This window comes from Dreissena polymorpha, chromosome 4 (assembly GCF_020536995.1).
Source record: "Dreissena polymorpha isolate Duluth1 chromosome 4, UMN_Dpol_1.0, whole genome shotgun sequence".
NCBI lineage: Eukaryota > Metazoa > Mollusca > Bivalvia > Myida > Dreissenidae > Dreissena > Dreissena polymorpha.
In genome coordinates, this window is record NC_068358.1 from 15,307,328 (window position 1) to 15,329,938 (window position 22,611).

A 22,611-nucleotide genomic window follows, 5' to 3' on the forward strand; every position below is an offset into this window, starting at 1 on the left:
AATGGCGACAACTGCAGTCATATACGATACGTATTGGTGTAGTTACTGAGTCCTTTTTCACTCCATGGTGTGGAATGTAATGCACTGTGTGTTCGTCCTCTTGTTGGTCTACTTTCTCAATGACACCTCCTTTAAGCTGATCGGCGATTATCTCTCCATACGTCTTCTTGAGATAATCGGCGTATGGTAGCCTCTGTCCGTCTCTTGCATATATCGTAGTTGATTGGTAGAGTTGGGTGGTAATCTCTCCAGGGTAATTTTGCCACATACCGACAATCTTCGAATGAAATGCTGTTGCACATGTACTCTTGAAGGGTACCGGAAGTACCGTCTGTTGACTCTTCTGAAGATATTCCCATAGTCTCAAGCTGCCAAAACTTCTCCATTTTAAATGTACTTGGTGGAGCGCTGATGACATTCATCATGTGTAGGTCAGTGGTTCGATGTCCTGATACAGGAAGTGGTCCCGACAACAAATAACCAATCTTCGATTTCACCGCTGTTGGTCCGTTGCCTCTGATAACTCAGTCTTCAACTATATCCCAATAATAATCCGCACCAACCAGAAGCGAAATTTCAAACAGATTGTTGCTGTGTTCTGTGAGGGGATGGGCTAATTTCAGACCTCTCAGATAATCCAAATGACGTATTTCTGTGGGTATGTTCTGTAATGGCACTGCTATCGTTGGCACTACAAGAACTTCCAGTTTAATCAAATCCCTCTTCTCGCTTTTCAGGTAAATCGCGCTTGTAGGTATGGACCGAACCCCTTGTGACATTCCACCAAAAGAAGCCAGAGAAATTGTATTATGTCCGGTAACAGGGAGATGTAGAACCCTCGCGAGGTCCTCTGTAATAAAAGATCGCTGTGCACCCTCGTCAAGTAAAATGTTGGCGGAAGAACAATGACTTTGGGATAGAACTTCGGCTACAGCAGTCTTCAATAAAACGTTTGTTCTATCATGGGAGGCAGTGTGTAAGATTGCACTGTTGGTCATAGCCGACTTGAAAGGAATGGCTTCTGGGTTCATGGACGAAGCGGGTGTCGTCTTCTTTGTGCAAATGCTGCTGTGTTGTTTACCTTTACAATGACGACATCGAAATTTAGATTTGCAGTCCGACACTTTATGGTGGTACAGGCAATTGAAACACAAGCGTTTGCTTTTCACAATGTCAATTCTCTGGTGAATGTCTATAATCTTGTTGCACACCTGGGGTTGATGATATTCACTACAAAATGGACATATCAGCGGTTTGACATTACTTTTCATGGGACGGCTTACCTCCCTTTTTGAAGCTGTGAGAAATGAGGCAGTCGGGAGATGAAATTCTTGATCGTTGCTATAGCCGACGTCCATGATTCTGATTTCCTGCCCGATGGCCACACGTAGCTCCTGAAGCTGCCACTTGTCATCTCCGTGGCTCCTGATAAGGTTGCGTCGCACATCTGGTGGGAGCTTCTTCATAATTATTGGAACAAGTAGATCTCCGAACGAATCTTGTGACTGTCCCAGTGACTCTAGACCCCGGATATAGGTTTCCATTTTGTCATGAAATTCACGAAGACCATGTACGGAATTGCGGGGTGGCGGAAGTTCTAATAATAATGTCATGAACTTATCAATGATTTTGTGCGTCTGCCCGTAGCGTTCCCGCAATAGTTCGATCGCATTCTGGTAGTTTCTGCCTGTCAACGGAAATCCACCGATGGCCAAAGCTGCGCTCCCTTCAATTAAAGATCGAAGATACAAAAACTTCTGTACATCCGTGAGTATTGGGTTCTGGTGCACCGCTGAGTCAAATGAGTCCCAAAATGTTTGCCACTCGCTTATGTTACCACTAAAAGTAGGCAATGTCAGTTTCGGAAGTTTCGTAGACGCAGTAACGTAATTCGCTCTATTAGATGTTTGGGTTGGAACACGTTCCTCTTCCGGTTGCTTTGAATGCCGTGCATCGCCCGTCGTGCAATTATTTAGATTTGCATCTCTTTGTTAAAATGTTGTCTCATTTAATGTCTTGATTTTTTCTTGATATCTGTGTATTTTCATTTCAAGTTCAATGGAATATTCCTCACTGTCGCATAGTTCAGTTTCTATATCTCCGAGGTCTGCATGGTTGATGATCTTTTCATTCAATCCTCTGATCGTATGTGTCTTCTCTTGAATGATGTCCAGTAGTTTCTGCGACTCGGAGGTTGAAGAAATTTCTTCGAGTTTCTCAAATTGTTTTACTATTATTCGACGCTGAGCTGCACGTAACGAAATGAGTTTGTTGAGTTGCATTTTTCTTTAATTCACGGCGCCAAAATGTGGTGTATGATCGTATAGTGTTAATAAACTACGAAATCGTGCGTTAGATTCAACCTTTTTGATAAACGTTAATACAAACTTGTATATGTACAACATAAGAAGTGACGTTGATAGTATACATGACGTCGCGTGCATGTGAGCGGATAAACGTCAACGTTATGAATTCCCGACACTCATCTTATATGTGTGTATTATTTTAAACATGAAAAGCAGAGTTTTAAGGATGTACCAAACTATCACAAGTGGTGTTCAAGAAACACACTTTTTTGTTGATTGCTGATAACAATATTAAATTTCTCCAAATATTGCCAACATTTTAAGTGGAAAGTGAGAAATAATTAACGTGGGTATATATAAAAAATACGCACTGTTAAACTGGTGGGAGGGGCAGTGAATTTTTAAGCAATAACCAAATAATAACATTTCCATTTTAAATTTTTTAAATTATTTTCTTGATATAAACTTGCCATTTATTATCTCTCACTTTAAGATGATGTATTAAATTGTATATTTGATGTTTTCTTCAATATTTGTTTCAATGTACTGTAAAATGATACTTTTTTTTCTTTTTTTTATACTTACTGTAATAACTCATGTTTTCGGACACTTAAAAATAAATAATTTTGTTCATATTAGAAAATTTAGATACAAAAATTATTTTAAAAATACAGTAGTCCAAAAATTTAGAGACAAAAAAATACATTGTTCCTAAAGACACCCTCAAAATATTTCATTGACGATCTGACTGGTTTGCCATATGTATAGCGTCAATTGTTTCAACAAATAATAGCACATGCTTTTAAAATACAATGCTGTTTAGTATAAATTATTTTTATATAGGTTTCGCTTTCAGCTGTTGGGTGAATCAATTGTCTATTACCGGTATACATGATTATTCACCAGATAACACAAATTTAAAGGTCCATCTCCCTCAGGCATTGATCTGCCAGGTTTTATTACCTTAATCCGATTGTAAAAACACATGATCAAAGTGTCACCAGTAAAGCGCAACAGGACAGAATTCTTGTAAATATCAAAGTAAAATAAACTGTTCAAAAATTAAGAGTAATTAATTATAGCCGAAAACCTGTATGTCTGAAAACCTAGAGTCAATAAAAAACATTATTTTGGCTATAAAGAGCAACGCATAGCAGGTGCCAATGCTCGGCTGTGGGTGCAATTTTGAATAAATGAAAGCTTGTCAGAAGTGACCTTGACCTTTGACCTAGTGACCCTGGTGTGGCGTGTAGAACTCATCAAGGTGCATCTAAATATGAAGTTTCAAAGTTGTATGTGGAAGCACTTTGATTTTAGAGCCTATGTTAAGGTTTTAGAACGACGATGAGCTGGCTTGACAATACCTCGGGTTTTCTCCGAAAACAGCTGAGCAAAAAATGGGGGTGTCTTAAAAATTAAAGTTTCTAAAATCTTAAGAGTAATTACGGTAAGCTCTTTCTAAAAATAGCTGTACCAAAAAAGAACTCAAGTGACCTTTAATTGTCTTTATGTATATTTAATGGTGGTATATTTGTCTTCACTGTATTAAAATTTCAAGCACTTTTGTCTATTATAATCAGCAAAAAAAAAGGTATATGTGTTGCATGTCAGAATACTGTACATGACAACAAAATGACAAAACTAAGACTTGTCCACTCTAAATTACCGTAAATATCGATACTATGTTTCCATTTTGTTTTTCAATTTGTTCAATATAAAAAAATGAAAAACATTCTTGATTTTTCAGTTTATTATTAAGTGCATTGTTTATTTAAATACTGTATATAAGTTTTTTTTAACACCATCCTTGTTTGATGCATATCTAAAATTGTGATTTGTAAAAAATATATGGTCTTTGCAGAACTTGTCTAAGAATAATTCAAGGCAACCTCTATTTTTTATTTAAAATCTATGACACATAGAGTATGCATTGAACAAATGTCATCATAGAAGTCTTATAAAAACTATGTATTAGCCTGTCATTCCAACAGAATGTATCAGCAAGCAAACACCAACAGTAGATATTATGACCAAAACAAAATTTGCTTTGACTTGCCTTTAGAGATGACCAACAAGAAATGGCCAATATCCCACATTGACTGTCAGCAATATATACGGTCTCCAGTGGTTGTCCACTGCAACAAGTAACATGATCAAATATGCTACTCAAAAGAACAAATTAAAGTGAAAATAGCAACATTGCTATGTTTAAAGATTTTACAAAGAAAGAACCAAAAGAAAACTCAGAAATCCTTTAACTCTACCAGTCAATCAAAGCTTTTATTAATATTAGGTTTCTGTACAATTTTATGCAATTTACACATAAAAAATATATGAACATATTTTTAAAAGTTGCCATGTCAATATGGTCATGAGCAGATGTTTGTATTGTGATGGTTATTGAGATGACTGTCTGTCTGAAATGGATTCTACATTTCTGGCTAACAGATACACCTCTCCAGATTTTGCCACAAACAGTTAAACTCTATTCTTCCTCAGAAACAGATTTATCTCCACTCATCAAACATAACAAATGTATTATGTATTTGATACAAGTATACTCTAACAAGCTGCCAATGTCATTTTCATACTTGTGCATGTTTTTGCAATAAAAACTGCTAGCTCTCTCAGGCTTTCAAAGGATTGTATGACTTACATTTCAATGCACAGTGTCACTGTCATTTCAAGGCACAGTGTGACTGACATTTCAAGGCACAGCGTGACTGACATTTCAAGGCACAGTGTGACTGGCATTTCGATGGACCAAACAACAGATATGTCAAGGGACAATATGACTGACATTTCTGTCAGATATGTTAAGGTACAATATGACTGACATTTCAAGGGGCCAAACAAAAGATATGTAAAGGGACAATATGACTGGCATTTAAAGGGACCAAACAACAGATATGTCAAGGAACAATAAGACTGACATTTGTATAGACCAAACAACAGATATGTAAAGGGACAATATGACTGACATTTCAAGGGACCAAACAACATATATGTAAAGGGACAATATGACTGGCATTTCTAGGCACAAAATGAGGGACATTTAAAGGAACAGTGTTACTGACATTTCAAAGCACAGTGTGACTGACATTTCAAGGAACAGTGTGACTGACATTTTAAGGAACAGTGTGACTGACATTTCAAGGAACAGTGTTACTGACATTTCAAAGCACAGTGAAACTGACATTTCAAGGCACAGTGCGACTGACATTTCAAAGCACAGTGCGACTGACATTTCAAGGAACAGTGTGACTGACATTTCAAGGCACTGTGTGGCTGAAATTTCAAGGCACAGTGTGACTGACATTTCAAGGCACAGTGAAACTGACATTTCAAGGCACAGTGTGACTGACATTTCAAGGCACAGTGAAACTGACATTTCAAGGCACAGTGTTACTGACATTTCAAGGCACAGTGTGACTTACATTTCAAGGCACAGTGAAACTGGCATTTCAAGGCAGTGTGACTGACATTTCAAGGCACAGTAAGACTTATATTTCAAGGCACAGTGTGACTGCCATTTCAAAGCACAGTGTGACTGATATTTCAAGGCACAGTGTGACTGACATTTCCAGGCAAATTGTAACCGAGATTTCAAGGAATCAAATTAAAGATATATCAAATGATGATATGACTGCCATTTCAGTGGACCAAATGTTAGATATGTAAAGGGACAATATGATTGACATTGCAATGGACCAAACGTTAGATATGTAAAGGGACAATATGATTGACATTTCAATGGACCAAATTTTAGATATGTAAAGGGACAATATGATTGACATTGCAATGGACTAAATGTTAGATATGTAAAGGGACAATATGATTGACATTTCAAGGTACCAAAGGTTAGATATGTAAAGCGACAATATGATTGACATTTCAAGGTACCAAATGTTAGATATGTAAAGGTACAATATGATTGACATTTCAGGGTACCAAATGTTAGATATGTAAAGGTACAATATGATTGACATTTCAAGGTACCAGATGTTAGATATGTAAAGGTACAACATGATTGACATTTCAAGGTACCAAACAACAGATATGTAAAGGTACAACATGATTGACATTTCAAGGTACCAAACAACAGATATGTCAAAGTACAATATGACTGGCATTTCTAGGCACAATATGACTGACCTTTAAAAGAATGATTAGAACAAATTCATACATGCATCAGTTGTTGAATTTTTGTATGACACATTACTTTATTTAAACTAAGGCTACTAACCTGCTGGACATACTGCAGGTGACAGTAACCACAATGCCAGCTATGTCCACTTCTCCATATGGTGGTGGTCTTTGGTGTATCTCACTGACTGTCAGAGTCTTAATAAACATAGAGCAGGATTTCAATGATTATACAAATCAAAACCTTGATTTACTCGAACGTTAACACTTTAAGTTTGTCTTTTTTTATGTTTAAATAAATCATTTACATATGCAAACTGGTCAAGGACCAATATCCAAATAAAATTACCACATCAACCTATCTGATATTGTTAATATACAATGTGATCAAAGAAAACTGCAACTGAATCAAGGTAAGTGTTTCTTCTTTCAATGTTATGATAAAGAGGTGAGTTTTCAATAAGGCAAGACATGAGGCCATTTTAGTACAACAATTTGCGAAATGGAGGACCAATAACAGAAGACGAAAATTTATGGCAAAATTACCCAGACAAATTATGCATCAATCCTTTTTAAGATGTAATGAATTGCAAATTAAACAAGCAGTTAATTAGTTAGCAATTAGTAAAATTGATTTCCCCCGCAAAAAAATGTGTTTATGGATGGGTGCACATCCCTAGATATACAGTAAAATCATAAAAAAAATAGGGCAATTTTTTTATGCATTGCAATTTTCCTTATTGATATCTATACGTCCATGAAGTTTCATGTTGAAATACCTTAGTGTATCTGGGATATACCCATGAAAATGTTTAAATGTTTATCATATCTGAGATATAGCCCTGAAACAAGAGATGTGTTCGTCAGAAACACAATGCCCCCTTTTGCGACTCTTTGAAAAAAAATAATTAAAAAAATGACCTTAGACCTTGAAGGATGACCTTGACCTTGAACTTCCACCACTCAAAATGTGCAGCTTCATGAGAACACGGCTTTGAATTTAATTTTTTTTCGACCTTTGACCTTGAAGGATGACCTTGACTTTGAACTTCTATCACTCAAAATGTGCAGCTTAATGAGAATGCCGCTTTGAATTTTTTGTTGACCTTTTATCTTGAAGGATGACCTTGACCTTGAACTTCCACCACTCAAAATGTGCAGCTTAATGAGATACACATGCATGCAAAATATCAAGCTGCTATATTCAATATTAAAAAAGTTATTGCCAATGTTAAAGTTTTCAGACGGACAGACGCCATATATTTGACATTTGACCTTGAAGGATGACCTTGACCTTCACCTTTCACCACTCAAAATAGTCAGCCCCTTGAAATACACATGCATGCCAAATATCAAGTTGCTATCTTCAATAGTGAAAAAGTTATGTCCAATGTTAAAGTTTTTGGACGGATGGAAAGACGCCATATATTAGACATTTGACCTTGAACGATGACTTTGACCTTTCACCTCTCAAAATGTGCAGCTCCATGAGATGCACATGCATGCCAAATATAAAGTTGCTATCTTCAATATTGAAAAAGTTATGGCTAATGTTAAAGTTTTCGGACAGACAGACGCCATATATTTGACATTTGACCTTGAAGGATAACATTGACCTTCACCTTTCACCACTCAAAATGTTCAGCTCCATGAGATACACACACATGCTAAATATCAAGTTGCTATCTTCTATAGTGAAAAAGTTATGGCAAATATTAAAGTTTTTATCGGACGGACGGACAGACTGACTGACATACTGACGAACAGTTCAATTGCTGTATGCCACCCTACCGGGGGAATATAAATCCATCATACAAAAACAACAAAGGGCAATAACTCTTCTTTAAGATCTTTTATGGTTAAAGTTCTTAAGCATGTCACTTCTTCTCATTAGTATCAATACACCCATGAAGTTTCATGATGAATTCTTGCATGGTATTTGTGAAATAGCCCTTAAAAGTTACATCAAATATAAAACAAGAGCACCGCCTTGCGGGTGCAGACCGCTCATCTATTAATCTTTTTAAAGGTGAAGGGACCTATCTCAATTTCAATCACAAAGGAGGGAGGGGTGGAGTGGAGGGGGGTGTATAGTGTGGGGGTGTGGTCATTTATTACATTATATTCCAAAAATGCTTGTTTGTGGCAATTAGATGATCTTTAAGAAAAAGAAAAAAACTTTTTTTTGGGGGGGGGGGGGTGTCAAAGAATCAATCAATTCTAATCATAAATAAAGAAGTTATGGCAATTTTAGCAAAATTTAATAATTTGACCTTGAGAGTCAAGGTCATTCAAAGGTCAAGGTAAAATTCAACTTGCCAGGTACAGTACCCTCATGATAGCATGAAAGTATTTGAAGTTTGAAACTTGATACTTTAGAACAGAACAGAACAGAACTTTATTTGTTTTCACAGGTTACAAAACAATGACATTTTGTAATAACATGTGAGCATATGTATAAGATAATTACACAGATATCAAACAAACAGTATTATATACGATAAATCATAGTAGATCAATTGGGAAAGTGGTTGTCATGTGAAAATTCTCCAGTAGAGGGTCATTTACATAATGGTTATTTAAACAATATATTGTCTACAAACAAAAGAAAATTTGGGTTTCGAACCCGAAGGTGTTGGATAATTAATAGTTAAGTACGTATGTGAATTCGTTCTAATTACAAAATAATGTATAGTGATCACCAACAACAACATTTGTTATAATAGTACTTCTACAAAAGTAACACAAACAACAACATTAAATAGTTAACAGTTAGTGGTGGAATATTTATGTGGATACACTCCATATTAAAGAGTAGGATTAATGATTTACAACAACAGCGTTAGTTATAATAATACTTCTAGTAATAGTAACAACAACAACAACGATGCTAATAATGATAGTAATACTGATAATGATGATACTAGTAATCATGATGATGATCGAGATGACGACAATGGTGATGGTCATGATGATTATGATAGTGGTGATTATAAAGCTAGGAAGAGCAAATATTACGATTACACTTACCATAAGACAGGGAACATAGTTTTTTATATTATTATTTATTTATTTTTAATCATTTTTTTTTACGTGACATTTTCTTTATTTAATACATTTATTTAGAAGTAAAGTGGATCTAAACACAAAATTTAACCATATATTCAAAGTTACTTAGTCAAAAAAGAGCCATAATTCCGTAAAATGACAACCAGAGTTATGCAACTTGTCATATACTGTCCCCTTATGATAGTTTGCGAGTATTCCAAGTATGAAAGCAATATCTATTATACTTTAGGGGTAAAGTGGACCAAAACACAAAACTTACCAAATTTTCAATTTTCTAAGTATAAAGGGCCCATAATTCCATCAAAATGCCAGTCAGAGTTACATAACTTTGCCTGCACAGTCCCCTTATGATGGTTAGTAAGTGTTGCAAGTATGAAAGCAATAGCTTTGATACTTAAGGAATAAAATGGACCTAAAGTAAAAAAACTTAACCAAAATTTTCAATTTTCTAAGTATAAAAAGGGCACATAATTCTGTCAAAATGCACGCCAGAGTTATCTAACTTTGCCTGCCCAGTCCCCTCATGATAGTAAGTAAGTGTACCAAGTTTAAATGCAATAGTATTGATACTTTATGAGAAAAGTGGACCTTAACGCAAACTTTAACCGGACGCCGACGCAGACGCCAAGGTGATGACAATAGCTCATAGTTTTTTTTCAAAAAATAGATGAGCTAAAAAAAACAAAGGATAATAACTCTTTAAAGATAGTGTATGATTATTCTTTGTGACAATTCTCTTAATTGATATCTATACACCTACAAAGTTACATGTTGATATCTTATAAAGTTTCTGAGATATTGCCCTAAAAAGTTTTGTGACAGATGGACAGACAGACTGATGGACAGACATTGCAAATTCCATATCCTTCCGCCTTTAACGGGGGATAATAATTTATAATAGGTTTATTGTGTGCCAAATGTTACATTAACAAAAGAAAAACACATTGGAAGTGACACATAAATTGTGCATGTAACTTAAATGGATAATTATCACATATTATAACAGCAGATTTGAAAACAACATTTAAAATGTAAATGTATGAAGTTATGAGCAGCAATTATGTATAATAGGTATAATTCATTACAAAAAATGCTGAACCCATACGCCTCTCACACGTTGAATATCTGTGCATGCGCAATTTAAAGGGAAATCCACCCGCTACATTTGACACTACACATGTTTACAAAAGCCAGTCAACAATTTCTTTGTATACATAGTTGGTAATTTACAGAACTTACAGAAATGTGTTTCTGTAATTAATTGTATTCTCATTTGGAAAGTTTGTAAGGTTTTTATAAAATCATACAGGTTCTTCTGTTATTGGTCCTTTTTAGCTATTGCCACTGGACCACTAACAAGCAAACAAAACTCATTTGTTTTAATTATTTAAAAAATCTCAACTTTAAAAAAAAAGTAATGGAAACAATGTTCTCATCAATTAACCCTTTACCACTTAGATACGTATTTTGATGTGTGTGTAGTCCCTTAGAAAGTTTTATCTAACTAAACACCTTTCTTACTTGATTCATGTTTTAAAGGCTTCATTCCCAACCCTTAGATACTGATGAGCAGCCAACAGCATAAAACCTGAACAGACTGTGAGTTATTCGAGGCTGTTTTGGTTTTATGCTGTTTGCACATAGCCATTATTACTTTGCCTCTGACTGGGAAAGGAATAAAAACAAATGACAATTTTGAGTTTGTGCATAATGGTGTGCCTATTTATGTAGTGTTTTTGTTGGCACTTTGTTCCTTGCCATGAACAAAGGACCATATGCCGTAATAAGGTTTAGGAAAAATTTCACTTTATTTTTTAAGAAAAATACTATAGAAGATTTTAAATATTAGATCTTGCTGCTGTTCATACCTCCCGAGGTTCATATATTGTTTCTAGAAAGTTCTCGTCAATTGTCATTTTCCTAAACTTTGTCTGTTTTAAAGCCGTCAGCTGAACACCATGGCTGCTAGATTTGGATCTGAACAGAAACGAAAAGAATTATGGAGATATCAATTAAATAAGTTTGTACACAATTTTGCGGAATAATATTAACAGATATTTTCATTTGTAGGCTTCTAATATAATGTTTAAGAAGAAAAATGTGCAATGTTTTACTTTTTCAAGTGATATTCATTAAATTATATCAGTAAAACTGATGGGCGTTACCTGATGCCCTTTGTCAAGCAATATTAATCCCTAGTGCAAACTAAAAACCACATTCCTGTCGGAAATATGTCTAGCCATGTTCCATCTGTCATTCTCAATAATGCTTGTAATAATGGAAATATCTTTCCCATGCACATTTTTTATTTTTTAACTTTTGACTTTAATTTGACCTTGACCTTTGACTAAGGAGTGGTACCGCTTTTCCACATGGTTTGTCAATTATTTTACAATTGTATGACAAATGGTGATGCTACAATCTGGACAAATGATTTTACACACACAAAAACATTGACCTGTGAGGTAGGATGATGATTGTTACACATGACACGCAGTCACAACAAGGTTAACATTTGTGGTAAATGATTTTAAATAATCATAATGAATAATGAAGTAACAGTCAAGTCTAAAAGTAGTGAGACAGTTGTTTCACAGCACATGGAGTCTCCTCATGGTTGTCGGTAGTGGTTATATTAAAATTGCATGATAAATGACAAAGTAACAGTCCAGACTATCTGTTGCATAACCAAATTTAATCTTTGATCTGTCAGTGTAACCATAAGCTTCGAAAAAAATTGCGTATTAGACCTGACACCCGTCTCCTCAAGGCAGTCATTTGAGGTCCATCATTTTAAAACTGCATGAAGAATGACAAAGTTAGATTCCTCACAAGATATATGGCCTAATTTGATTTCTTTGTGTGACCTTGACCTTTGAAAACACCTGTTAATTTAAAATTGTACTATGAATGCCAACGTAAAGTCTGGACCATCTCAGACGCACACTCGACCATTGTGACTGCTATATGAAGGCTCAACCAAAATTACATCAATAGCACTAATAGATGCACAGTAATAAAACAAAAGCAATGGAGGTAACTGTAATATGGTTATTTCATCATAGCCAAATATGTTTGTCTTGACAAGTTTTATAACACAAACAAATCATGCAAGCGAAACATGGTGATCATATGCAACTACTCTTGGTTATAAATATTTCCACAGTTTCTTTGACTTCCAATCACAAATTCCTGAGAAATAGCAAAGACAATGAAATGGTAGAATTGTGCAATATACAAACAGTTGTAAAGTATTTCAATCGTGAGTAAAATAAGTCCAATAACTTTGGACACAGCATTGAAACGCATCATCTTGGTAGTACATATTTGCAACTCCTCTAGATAATAAATCTTTTCACAAAGGTTCATTGTAACAGAAATGCCCCAAGAGACATGTCTCAACATAAACTTACACAACTGATGTAATTATGTCATAGGTCAAGGGCCAAACTTAGCTATATTCTTTTACAGAATCATATCCTTTCATTTTTATAATTAAAAGTACAAAATTAGAAGCATTGTCCAGGAATGTAATAGTTAATTTCCTGTAAATATACCACGACAAACAGAAAACAAAAGAAATCAGAGCTTTGTTACAAACTTGACTAATACCCCATATCCACTTAGTAAATTGCAATGCAGCATACGTTTTATAAGGCAGCAATTCCCAAAGCAAGGTTCAAGAGCACATAACTCAGGAGTAAACGCTGGTGAAAATTATGTCTTGAATCTCTACAATCATGATGTATTTTAAGTTTCAATTTAAATGATTATATTTGCTTGAGAAATAATGAACAAGAGCTGTCACCATAGGATGACTTATGCCACCTATAAACGCTTGATAGAAGTTATGAGCTTTTTTCGAAACCTAAATGCAGATTTCGAAACCTAAACGCGGACTCTAAGTTCAAGGTCAAGGTCACAGGGGTCAAAATTTGTGTGGGTATGGAAAGGCCTTGTCCATAAACACATGCATACCAAATATGAAGGTCATATCTCAAGGGACATAGAAATTATGAGCATTTTTCAAAACCTAAACGCATATTTCGAAACCTAAACACGGACCCTAACTTCAAGGTCACAGGGGTAAAAAATTGTGTGCGTATGGAAAGGCCTTGTCCATATACACATGCGTACCAAATATGAAGGTTATATCTCAAACGACATAGAAGTTATGAGCATTTTTTCAAAACCTACACGCAAAGTGTGACGGAAAGATCGACAGACAGATGGACAGTCCCATCACTATATGCCCCCTTTTCTTCGAAAGGGGGCATAAAAAGTTTACTCCACAAACTTGTAACAACTTATTCGTGCAAACTGACAGAGTAACTCCAAAGTAATACAATGTATAAATATTAAACTTAGTTTGCACAAGTTTTAAATAGTTGTATTTATCAAACAAGTTTCTACCTATTCCCTACCTGGACGCTGTGGTGTTCACGCTGTAGATCTTGTACCTGTGACCTTCCTCAAGGTCACTCACCTCAGGTGAAGGTCGCCACACTGTCAGCAGCGTATCTGAAGTGTAGAAGCCAGGATGAAAGTTCATATGAGCACTGATTTGGGAATATGGGGTTTCATGCATACACATGAAGAGTTGCTTCATATTAGCCTGTTCATTTTGCACAGGCTAATTAGGGACGACACTAATCACCTAAACTTGATTTTTACTAAGAAAATAATTCCTTTAAACGAAAAATACTGTTAGAGCGGAGAATTGTTGTCCCTGATTAGACTGTCTGGAGTGAACATATACATGTTGTTTTTAAAGCATACATAATTCATTGTTACAAAATCTTGTAGAAGTTGGCTGTTCTATAGGTTATATGTTATTAGTGCTCACACTTCACAAAAATTGCCTTCCTCTTAATACATTGCATCAAACATGAGTTTATTTCTGGTAAGGTTATTAAATAAGTGTAATTCTACACAATGACCAATGTAATAATTTATTTTCAAAACTTTACATTTTACCTTGGACTTATAGATTTTAATGCTGTCCCCATCAGAGAAGTTGTTTTTATACATTAACATGTTTGTATATAATATAAATGATCAGATGTTCCATGCGGTAGTAAGAACTCATTACAATTCAGAAAGAAAACATGATTTCTATTCAATTTATGCTCAAGTTTTGCAAGAAACTGCCAAGAATAAAAATTGAATAAACATTTTCATTCCAACATTATCGAGAAGTGCATCTGAAAAACAGGTTACTACAAAGGACTTTTGCGATCACTGGAAATGTGTACATACGTGTGGCTAAGCTGTTCAAACAAAATAGCAATTCTAATTGCAATAAATAGTGTGTTTCTTTAAATATTATTTATAAACAAATTGTTAAATGAATGAAATCCTTTGCATTTGATTACTAATATAATTAGCTTTACCATATTTACAACTATTATTAATCCGGCTGTCTTTTAGTTTTTCGTTATTGTTGTTGTTTTTCAACAAAGTGGCCATATATTTAACAAATATATGCAAGAAGAATTCTTAGGTTGCAATGATGTTTGGGCACACAAGAGACTTTGATGCAAAAATAAGTAACTATTGAATTTTGTTTGGTTATGTCTATAAATTAAGGTTAACAGAGATATTATCATATCCATTTTCTGGGAAGAACCGGTACTTGATGTCTTTGAAAAACTTTTTTAGCCCTCCTCTAGACAAAAGAGAGCCTCAATGCAGACATGCGATCCACCTCACCATTAAAACCTAAGAATGTACACCTACTTGTATGTGAGTCAAGGTCTCTACGAGCACACCCAGCCACCCGGAACTTGATCACTGGGGTCACCTGGCGCTCTGGGAACGTCTACAGGTACAGAATACAGAAGAATATGAGCTTCTGTCTAAAGGTAACGAAATTCTTAAGAAACTGAACTTCTGTCTAAAAACAACTAACTACCAGGTTATTCCTAGCTTCCCACTGTCAAGCAATCCATCACAAAGGCCAAAAGTAACAAGCAATCCATGACAAAGGCCACAATTAGCCACAAGTAACAAGCAATCCACCCTAAAGGCCACAATTAGCGACAAGTAACAAGCAATCCACCGCAAAGGCCACAATTAGCCACAAGTAACAAGCAATCCACAACAAAGGCCACAATTAGCCACAAGTAACAAGCAATCCACAACAAAGGCCACAATTAGCCACAAGAAACAAGCAATCCACCACAAAGGCCACAATTTGCCACAAGTAACAAGCAATCCACCACAAATGCCTATATTAGCCACAAGTAACAAACAATCCATCCTAAAGGCCACAATTAGCCACAAATAACAAGCAATCCACCACAAAGGCCACAATTAGCCACAAGTAACAAGCAATTCACCACAAAGGCAACCACAATATCCCCACCTTTTTTTCAAAAAGCGTGGGGATAACAATAAGCCAAAAGTAACTGACAGTGTCTTTTCTTTAAGATTTCAGGCTTAAAAACAATACTATGCATGTCCATATCTTATGATATGCAGTAATGTAATCATTTGCAATCTTTTACAATTTTGCAACTCCAGGATCTACCATTTGACACAGTCAGATATAAGCTAACTTACCTTTTAAATTTAGGTTTATCGTATAACGCACCAAACTGACAATTTCAATTTTAAAAAAGCAACTTTAAAAGCAAAATTTTCCAATTTGCAAATATCTCAAATAATCATAATTAATTGCATTTTATTGAAGATTTAATAATTTTTTAGAACAAGTAAATTGTTGTCACTATAAGGTGACAGTTGACCCAATATACATAAAAGCCACATTAATGCAAAGTGTTTCAATGTAGTAAAAATGAATTTAAAAATGTAAACTTTAGTACAAAAAAACTGTTAAGTACTGCTCACCTAAAAAACTTATCAATTTTAACCAACTGTAGTTTATTAAACGTGGGGCATACATATAAACAATACAAAATGATTCATATAAATTGTTTTCCTTTGTGGAAACATTAAAAACAAAGTGTTGTTCCTAGATTCCAGGGGTGGCGAAATCATATGTCCGAGTTGCCCGAGTCGTACATTTGCTTCTCTGTGCAAGTGATTTTTTTCAATTAAGTTGTCCGTGGACAACCAGTTTTTTAAAAATCGGGTCGAGGAATAAAAAAAAAACATTGTATTAAAGTTTTACAAAACCGGATGTTGACACGCGATAACATTGTCAGTGCTATTTGCGGAGCAATCAAGCCGAAATACGGGCACTCTCCTACGCAGTGATCTCCCTTATTCTGTAAAAGACCGGGAGCATGCCGCATTTTCATCGTTCGGCCCGTTTGTTAGACAGTGTACAGACTGGTTTCTTTATATGAACAATCAGACGGATATAAAAGTATTGAACTAAGTTAATGAAAACACGGTCTATGTTGATATTTCAGACGACTTTAACGGTAAACATGGAACGTTTTTTTTAAAGAAATCTTCAACAAGTTCGGAGCAGAAACCCGAAGCGTTGTGCATTCCACCCCCCCCCCTCAAAAAACAAAGCAAGACTATGACAACAAATATGATAAAAATAAACGCGTAAGAACTTTTCAAGAGACTTGGTTCAAAGATTTTCCGTGGTTGCGTGTTGATGACAATGAAATTGCTACGTGTAAAATATGTAAACAGTTCCCCTTGTTGGCCGATACTAAGTGTGGACTTTACACTGGAATGACTGTTAGTCGTAAGGACACATTGTCTGCCCATGAAAGAAGTGCCAAACACACTTCTTGTCAATTAAAAGGTGATCGAGAAAAATTGAAATTAAGTAACATTAAGTACGTGGGTGCTCTTGACAAAACAATTCACAAGTTTAATGAAGGTCAGACTGACAGGTTTAAACTTTTATTGAATACAGCTTATGCAGTTGCAAAGCATCGTAAGCCATTTACTGACTACGAAATGTTATGTGAAGTACAAAAGAAAAATGGCATTGATCTGGGAAATGACCACATCAACAGAAAGGCCTGTACTGACTTTGTGCATTCAATTTCACAAACATTGCATGCTGAGTTGACAGCAAAAATGAAAGAATCCAGATTCTATGCTGTGCTATCAGACTCAAGTACAGGTTTGCTCTGTTTTATAACAGTCATCTAATTTTTTTAATACTGTTGTTTTTACGGTAAATAATCACAATATGTCAAATGTTGAATTGCAAATATAGATATATATTCTAATTTAATATGCAAATTTCTAGCTCAGTTTAATTCTATTTGAGTAATTACTTGTTTGAATATTATTTCAATATTTTAAGCTCTAATTATGAAAATCAAAATGTTTATACAACAAATAACATTTTAACACAGTTGTACCATAGGTGCTCATTGCATTTCTCTGTGTGCACGTCAATAATTCTTAACCTTGATAATTGTAAATTATGTCCAATTTTTTATGACATTGTTAATTGATTGTGTTTCATATTGGTTACAAAAGTCTTTCCCCTGCTTACTTGTGTCCAAATCAATCATGTAAAATTTCCATAGTGGGCATTGTTTGATTTTTTTTTGTTTTCAGATTCAGCCATCGTTGGCCAGGAGTGTATTCTGGTTCGATTTGTGGATCCCGAGTCCAAGGAACCCATTACCCATATGGCCAGTATTGAACCACTTGAAACACCAGATGCAGTAGGGGTCTTCTCATCTATTAAGCAAGGGCTTCAGAAAATAAACATTGATTTGGACAACACTGAAGCTAACAGTCTACATGCACTCATATGTGTCAACATGGACGGTGCAAGTGTGAACTTCGGGGCAAAAAATGGTGTGGCTCGAAAATTATCTGATTGTGTATCCCACCCAACTTGGAACTTGGAGTTTTAGATGCCACTAAAAAGCTCCCATATCTTGATCATTTTGAACAAACTATCAAGCGGATCTACAAGTTTTACTCTTTTAGTCCGAAACGGCGCTCACATCTCCAGTCTATAGGTGAAATTCTAGACCAAGATCTGATAATGTATTCAGATATAAAGTCTATTAGATGGGTTTCAAGCAAGGAACGGGCTGTAAAGGCCGTTATAAGGGACTATGAAGCCAGTGTTACTCACCTGGAGCAAGTGCTGGAGACATCGAAGAAAACTGATGAAAAGGCACAGGCCAAAAAAATACTAAGTGACATCACTCAGGTCAAGTTTGTCAAATACCTTCATTTGATGGTGGACATTCTGAATCATGAAACAGCTGTCAGTTGTCTCTTTCAGGCCTCCGACCAGCTTATCTACGAAGTGCAAGAATCAGTCGATGCTTTGTACATGAAGCTTCATGCCATGAGTTTAAGTCCTGGTGAGTGTCTTCAAACTTTCTATGACATGTTTGATGCAGACACACGACTGTATAAGGGTGTGAAGCTAAATGGCCCTCTGCCAAAGAGCTTTGATCAAGACAAGGAAGTAATATATTTTATCAAGAATATCTCGCAGGATGTTCTAAACAGGTTCAGTAACCTGTCTGATGCTCCTATTGTCTACTTCAAAGCTTTTGATCACAGGATTTGGCCTACGTCACTTCAGGATCTGTCTGTCTATGGTAATGAAGCCATTAATTCCTTGTGTGAGTACTATAAGGACTTGCTAACCACTGAAGACCAAGCCAAAATTCCTGAGGAGTGGCAGCAGTTCAAAGTGCGAATGTCTGCAATGAAGGGCATGCCCTCACAAGCTGCCCTGTCTCAAATTTTGAAGCTAGATGAGAAACTGTTTGTTCATATCAGCAAGCTTGTGGAGTTGCTTCTTACAATTTCACCTTCAACTGCAGCCTGTGAGAGGTCGTTTTCCTCCATGAAATTGATTAAAACCCCCACCAGATCAAAGCTAAGCCAAGACAATCTACATCATCAGATGCGGATAGTGCTGTTAGGGCCCAGTCTGCAGGACTTTGATGCTTCCGATAGTGTTCTGCATTGGTTGAACAACAGCAAAGGTGGAAGGCACGTAGTTCACAAGCCCAGGGCTGCTCAGCCTACCAGTAGCGATGCAGAGCCTCAGTCTGATGTCCACATATTGGACTAATTTAATTTAATTTACTTAAGTGTAACACATGTTTAAATAACACAATATAGTTTTGCAAGATTAAAAGTTTGAGAAAGTAACTGTATTGTTTACTATATACTGCTATAATGAATGTACCATGGATACACATCTACATTACATAACTAAAACAAGCACATTATACAAATTTATATTTATTCCACATTATTTTACATTTATCAATAAATACGTTTATAATTTATATAAACATTAACGGACAAGTGTAGTTCAGCAACGGACAAGTTAAATTTGATAAATGGTTGTCCGTGGACAAGTATAGTTTTTTGAGATTTCGCCACCCCTGGATTCCTAACGTAGTTTTATAGACATTGAAAACAACATGGCCTAAGTGATATATGGACAGAGGGCTGACAGATTGATCTGAATACGCCCTCCTTTGGTGTCATACACTCATTCATTAATGAATTTGCGCCTCATTCTGGGAAAATTGGTCTCAATGCAAGTGCGTAAAGTGTCGCCCCAGATTAAGCAGAAATGACACTTTCCGTCTAAACATGATTTTCCCTAAGATGAGACTTCTTTTAAAGACAAAAAGTAAAAAGTGGCGTCCTTGATTTGCCTGTGCAGACTGCACAGGCTCATCTGGTATGACACATAAAACACATGAATTAAACCCAGTGTTCACAGATCCAGGATCCAGGCTCATGTCTATTTGGTAAATGTCCCCGCCCCCTCTGTGTCTACTACCTCTTTGTGCTCCTCCCATGCGGCCTGGAAGTGGGCGTGTACCTCAGCCCGGCGACGCCCCTCAACTTCCAGTCGGTACTCATACCACAGGGCCAACTGGCGCTCACTCAAGCAGCTCTGTAAACATTGTCAGTGAAAAATTGACCATGAGCTCATAAATATGAGTCTTCACTGGCTAATCAGAGATGTCACTTTTTGCTGTCATGGAACTTCTTGTTAAAAGGAAATCTCTTTTTAGCAAAAATCCAATTGAGGCAAAATGTGTTCTTGATTAGCCATTTTTGGAATGCAATATTGACGACTATTCAATTACCCCAGTTTTCCTAAGTCCATGCTGATATGATAGATCCAATTTTACGTAATAGTTGTAAACTTCCCATTCATCAATTTTGGATAAGTTACTCGAAGTAACTCGCAGTCTGTTCAGGTTTAATGCTGTTTGCTGCTTCAGTACCTTAGGGTTGGAAATGATTCTTTTAAAACTTTAACATAGTCTGAAATTAATTTGAGTTTTAAAGGGACTTCAAAAGTGTAAAAGTATGTATCAGTGTAGACTGCACCTTTCCCTACCTGCACATTGTCTGGCTGTGCTGCTGACTCCATTGCCTCATGGATTTCCTGACCAGAGTTCAGTTCCTCTATGGCTGATCTCGAGTACTGACGTCGGCCCAAACGTTTCTCTGAATGATATTAATAGGAAACTGAACAGAGATATCGGCAGCAGGAGTTAATATTCTACTTAAAACACACAATTTAATGTACCAAACAAACAAAAACGAAAATGTATTCCATTTATTTTTTAAAATATGCTAACCTTAGACCCAAAGAACTGTTTTGATCAGCTTTTGAGATGATTTGAGGATCATTTTTTAATGCAGCCAAAATATCATAAGAAACAAGAGATGTGTTTGTCAGAAACACAATGCCCCCTAATACACCGCTTTTTTTTGACATTTGACCTTGAAGGATGACCTTGACCTTTGACCACTCAAAATGTGCGGCTCCATGAGATACACATGCATGCCAAATATCAAGTTGCTATGTTCAATATTTCAAAAGTTATTGCAAAACTTTACTGTAAGGTTAAAGATTTGGGACAGAATGACAGACAGATGGACAGACAGGCCAAAAACAATATACCCCCGATCTATTGATCCGGGGGCATAAAAATATTCTGAGTTTGTTTCATGATAACTGGGCAAAAAATGTGGCCTCTTAAGTGTTCAAGTGCTCTTGTATTTGATTGTATTTGACCCCGTGACCTCGTTTTTTATACCATGTAAGCCAGTTTCAAACTCAACCCAGATATTGTAGAAACAAATGTTCTGATCAAGTTTAATGAAGATTGAGCATAAAATGAGGCCTCCGGAATGTACACAACATTTTTCTTAAATTTTGAGATTGGGAAATATTGCGTTATATTACCTAAAATTGGGAAATTAATGTTGTTGATTTTATGCTTACAAATACTTTAAAATTGAAAATAAAAGTGACTTCAATATTTTATTATCTAACGTTCAACTTAAGAGCTGTATTTGGAGATGAATGATATGTTTAGACTTATTAAAAAAAAATTATTCTTTGGAAACATTCATTTGTTGTTTTTTTTAGATTTGGGATAAACACATACTTTTTTCCATTGGGAATGGGTCCCACCACCGGACCCAAATTCAAACAAAAAAAAAACACACTGTGAAACACAATGTCTGGTCAGGGGAATACTAATCAAAAGAGGTTTTCAAATCCTTCCTGATATGTTCAAGTTACAAAGTGGAACTAAACAGTGTGATCTTTGACTTTGAACTGTGACCTTGACCTTTTACTGCAGCACTAGTGTTTTTCCCATGAGGGAAAAGGGGCATGGCGCATTACTTTGAAAAAGGGCATTTTAACGCGCAGTTTAGGTAAAAAAAAGGGCAAAAACGTTCCGTGAATAAGTGGTTTTGAGAGAAACATTTACACATAAAAATATAAACAAGCACATTTAATGGTAATTGTGTATTTAACTTACTTTAATTAATATTAATACATTTACCTTGCTATGTCTTCATTTAAGTTGCATGATGTTGCAGTAAACTGTACAGAATGACAAACATAATAAAGCAATATATGCATATGAATCTGATTGTACACAGATCCACTAACATATAAATGAAACCATGTTTGTCTTATTCCATTTTCTAACGATAATCTTGTCAGAAGTTTTGCCAGTAAAATGAGTAAACTGAACGCTAACAATTTGCAAACACTCGTTTTCGTGACATACATCAACTGAACAGATTACTAATAAATATGCTGTCGTTGTGTTTAACGTTTAATGCATCGTTCGTTGTCTCATGCATTTCATTAATCCCTTCTAAATGTGTGATA

The 22,611-nt window shown here is 35.7% G+C and overlaps 2 protein-coding genes across 11 annotated transcripts in view; one reads left to right on the forward strand and one right to left on the reverse strand.

Annotated features, from left to right (window-relative positions):
- Positions 1-22,611, reverse strand: part of LOC127876253 (breast cancer type 2 susceptibility protein homolog) — a 67,917-nt gene that overhangs the window by 12,576 nt on the left and 32,730 nt on the right. For all 10 annotated transcript variants that reach the window (XR_008047755.1, XM_052421333.1, XM_052421338.1 and 7 more), the window contains 7 exons: positions 20,812-20,921; positions 20,242-20,358; positions 15,261-15,342; positions 13,946-14,042; positions 11,390-11,498; positions 6,553-6,650; positions 4,363-4,441 (listed from right to left, as the gene is read on the reverse strand). Coding sequence is in view for 9 of the 10 variants with exons in the window: in XM_052421333.1 (XP_052277293.1) it covers positions 4,363-4,441; positions 6,553-6,650; positions 11,390-11,498; positions 13,946-14,042; positions 15,261-15,342; positions 20,242-20,358; positions 20,812-20,921 (692 nt within the window). In the remaining variant the exon portion in view is untranslated. The remainder of the gene's footprint in view (positions 1-4,362; positions 4,442-6,552; positions 6,651-11,389; positions 11,499-13,945; positions 14,043-15,260; positions 15,343-20,241; positions 20,359-20,811; positions 20,922-22,611) is intronic.
- Positions 16,917-19,563, forward strand: LOC127876256 (uncharacterized). The gene is made up of 2 exons (XM_052421341.1): positions 16,917-17,577; positions 18,024-19,563. Exon 2 carries the CDS (start codon positions 18,463-18,465, stop codon positions 19,513-19,515), a length of 1,053 nt encoding a protein of 350 aa, XP_052277301.1. The 5' UTR covers positions 16,917-17,577; positions 18,024-18,462; the 3' UTR covers positions 19,516-19,563.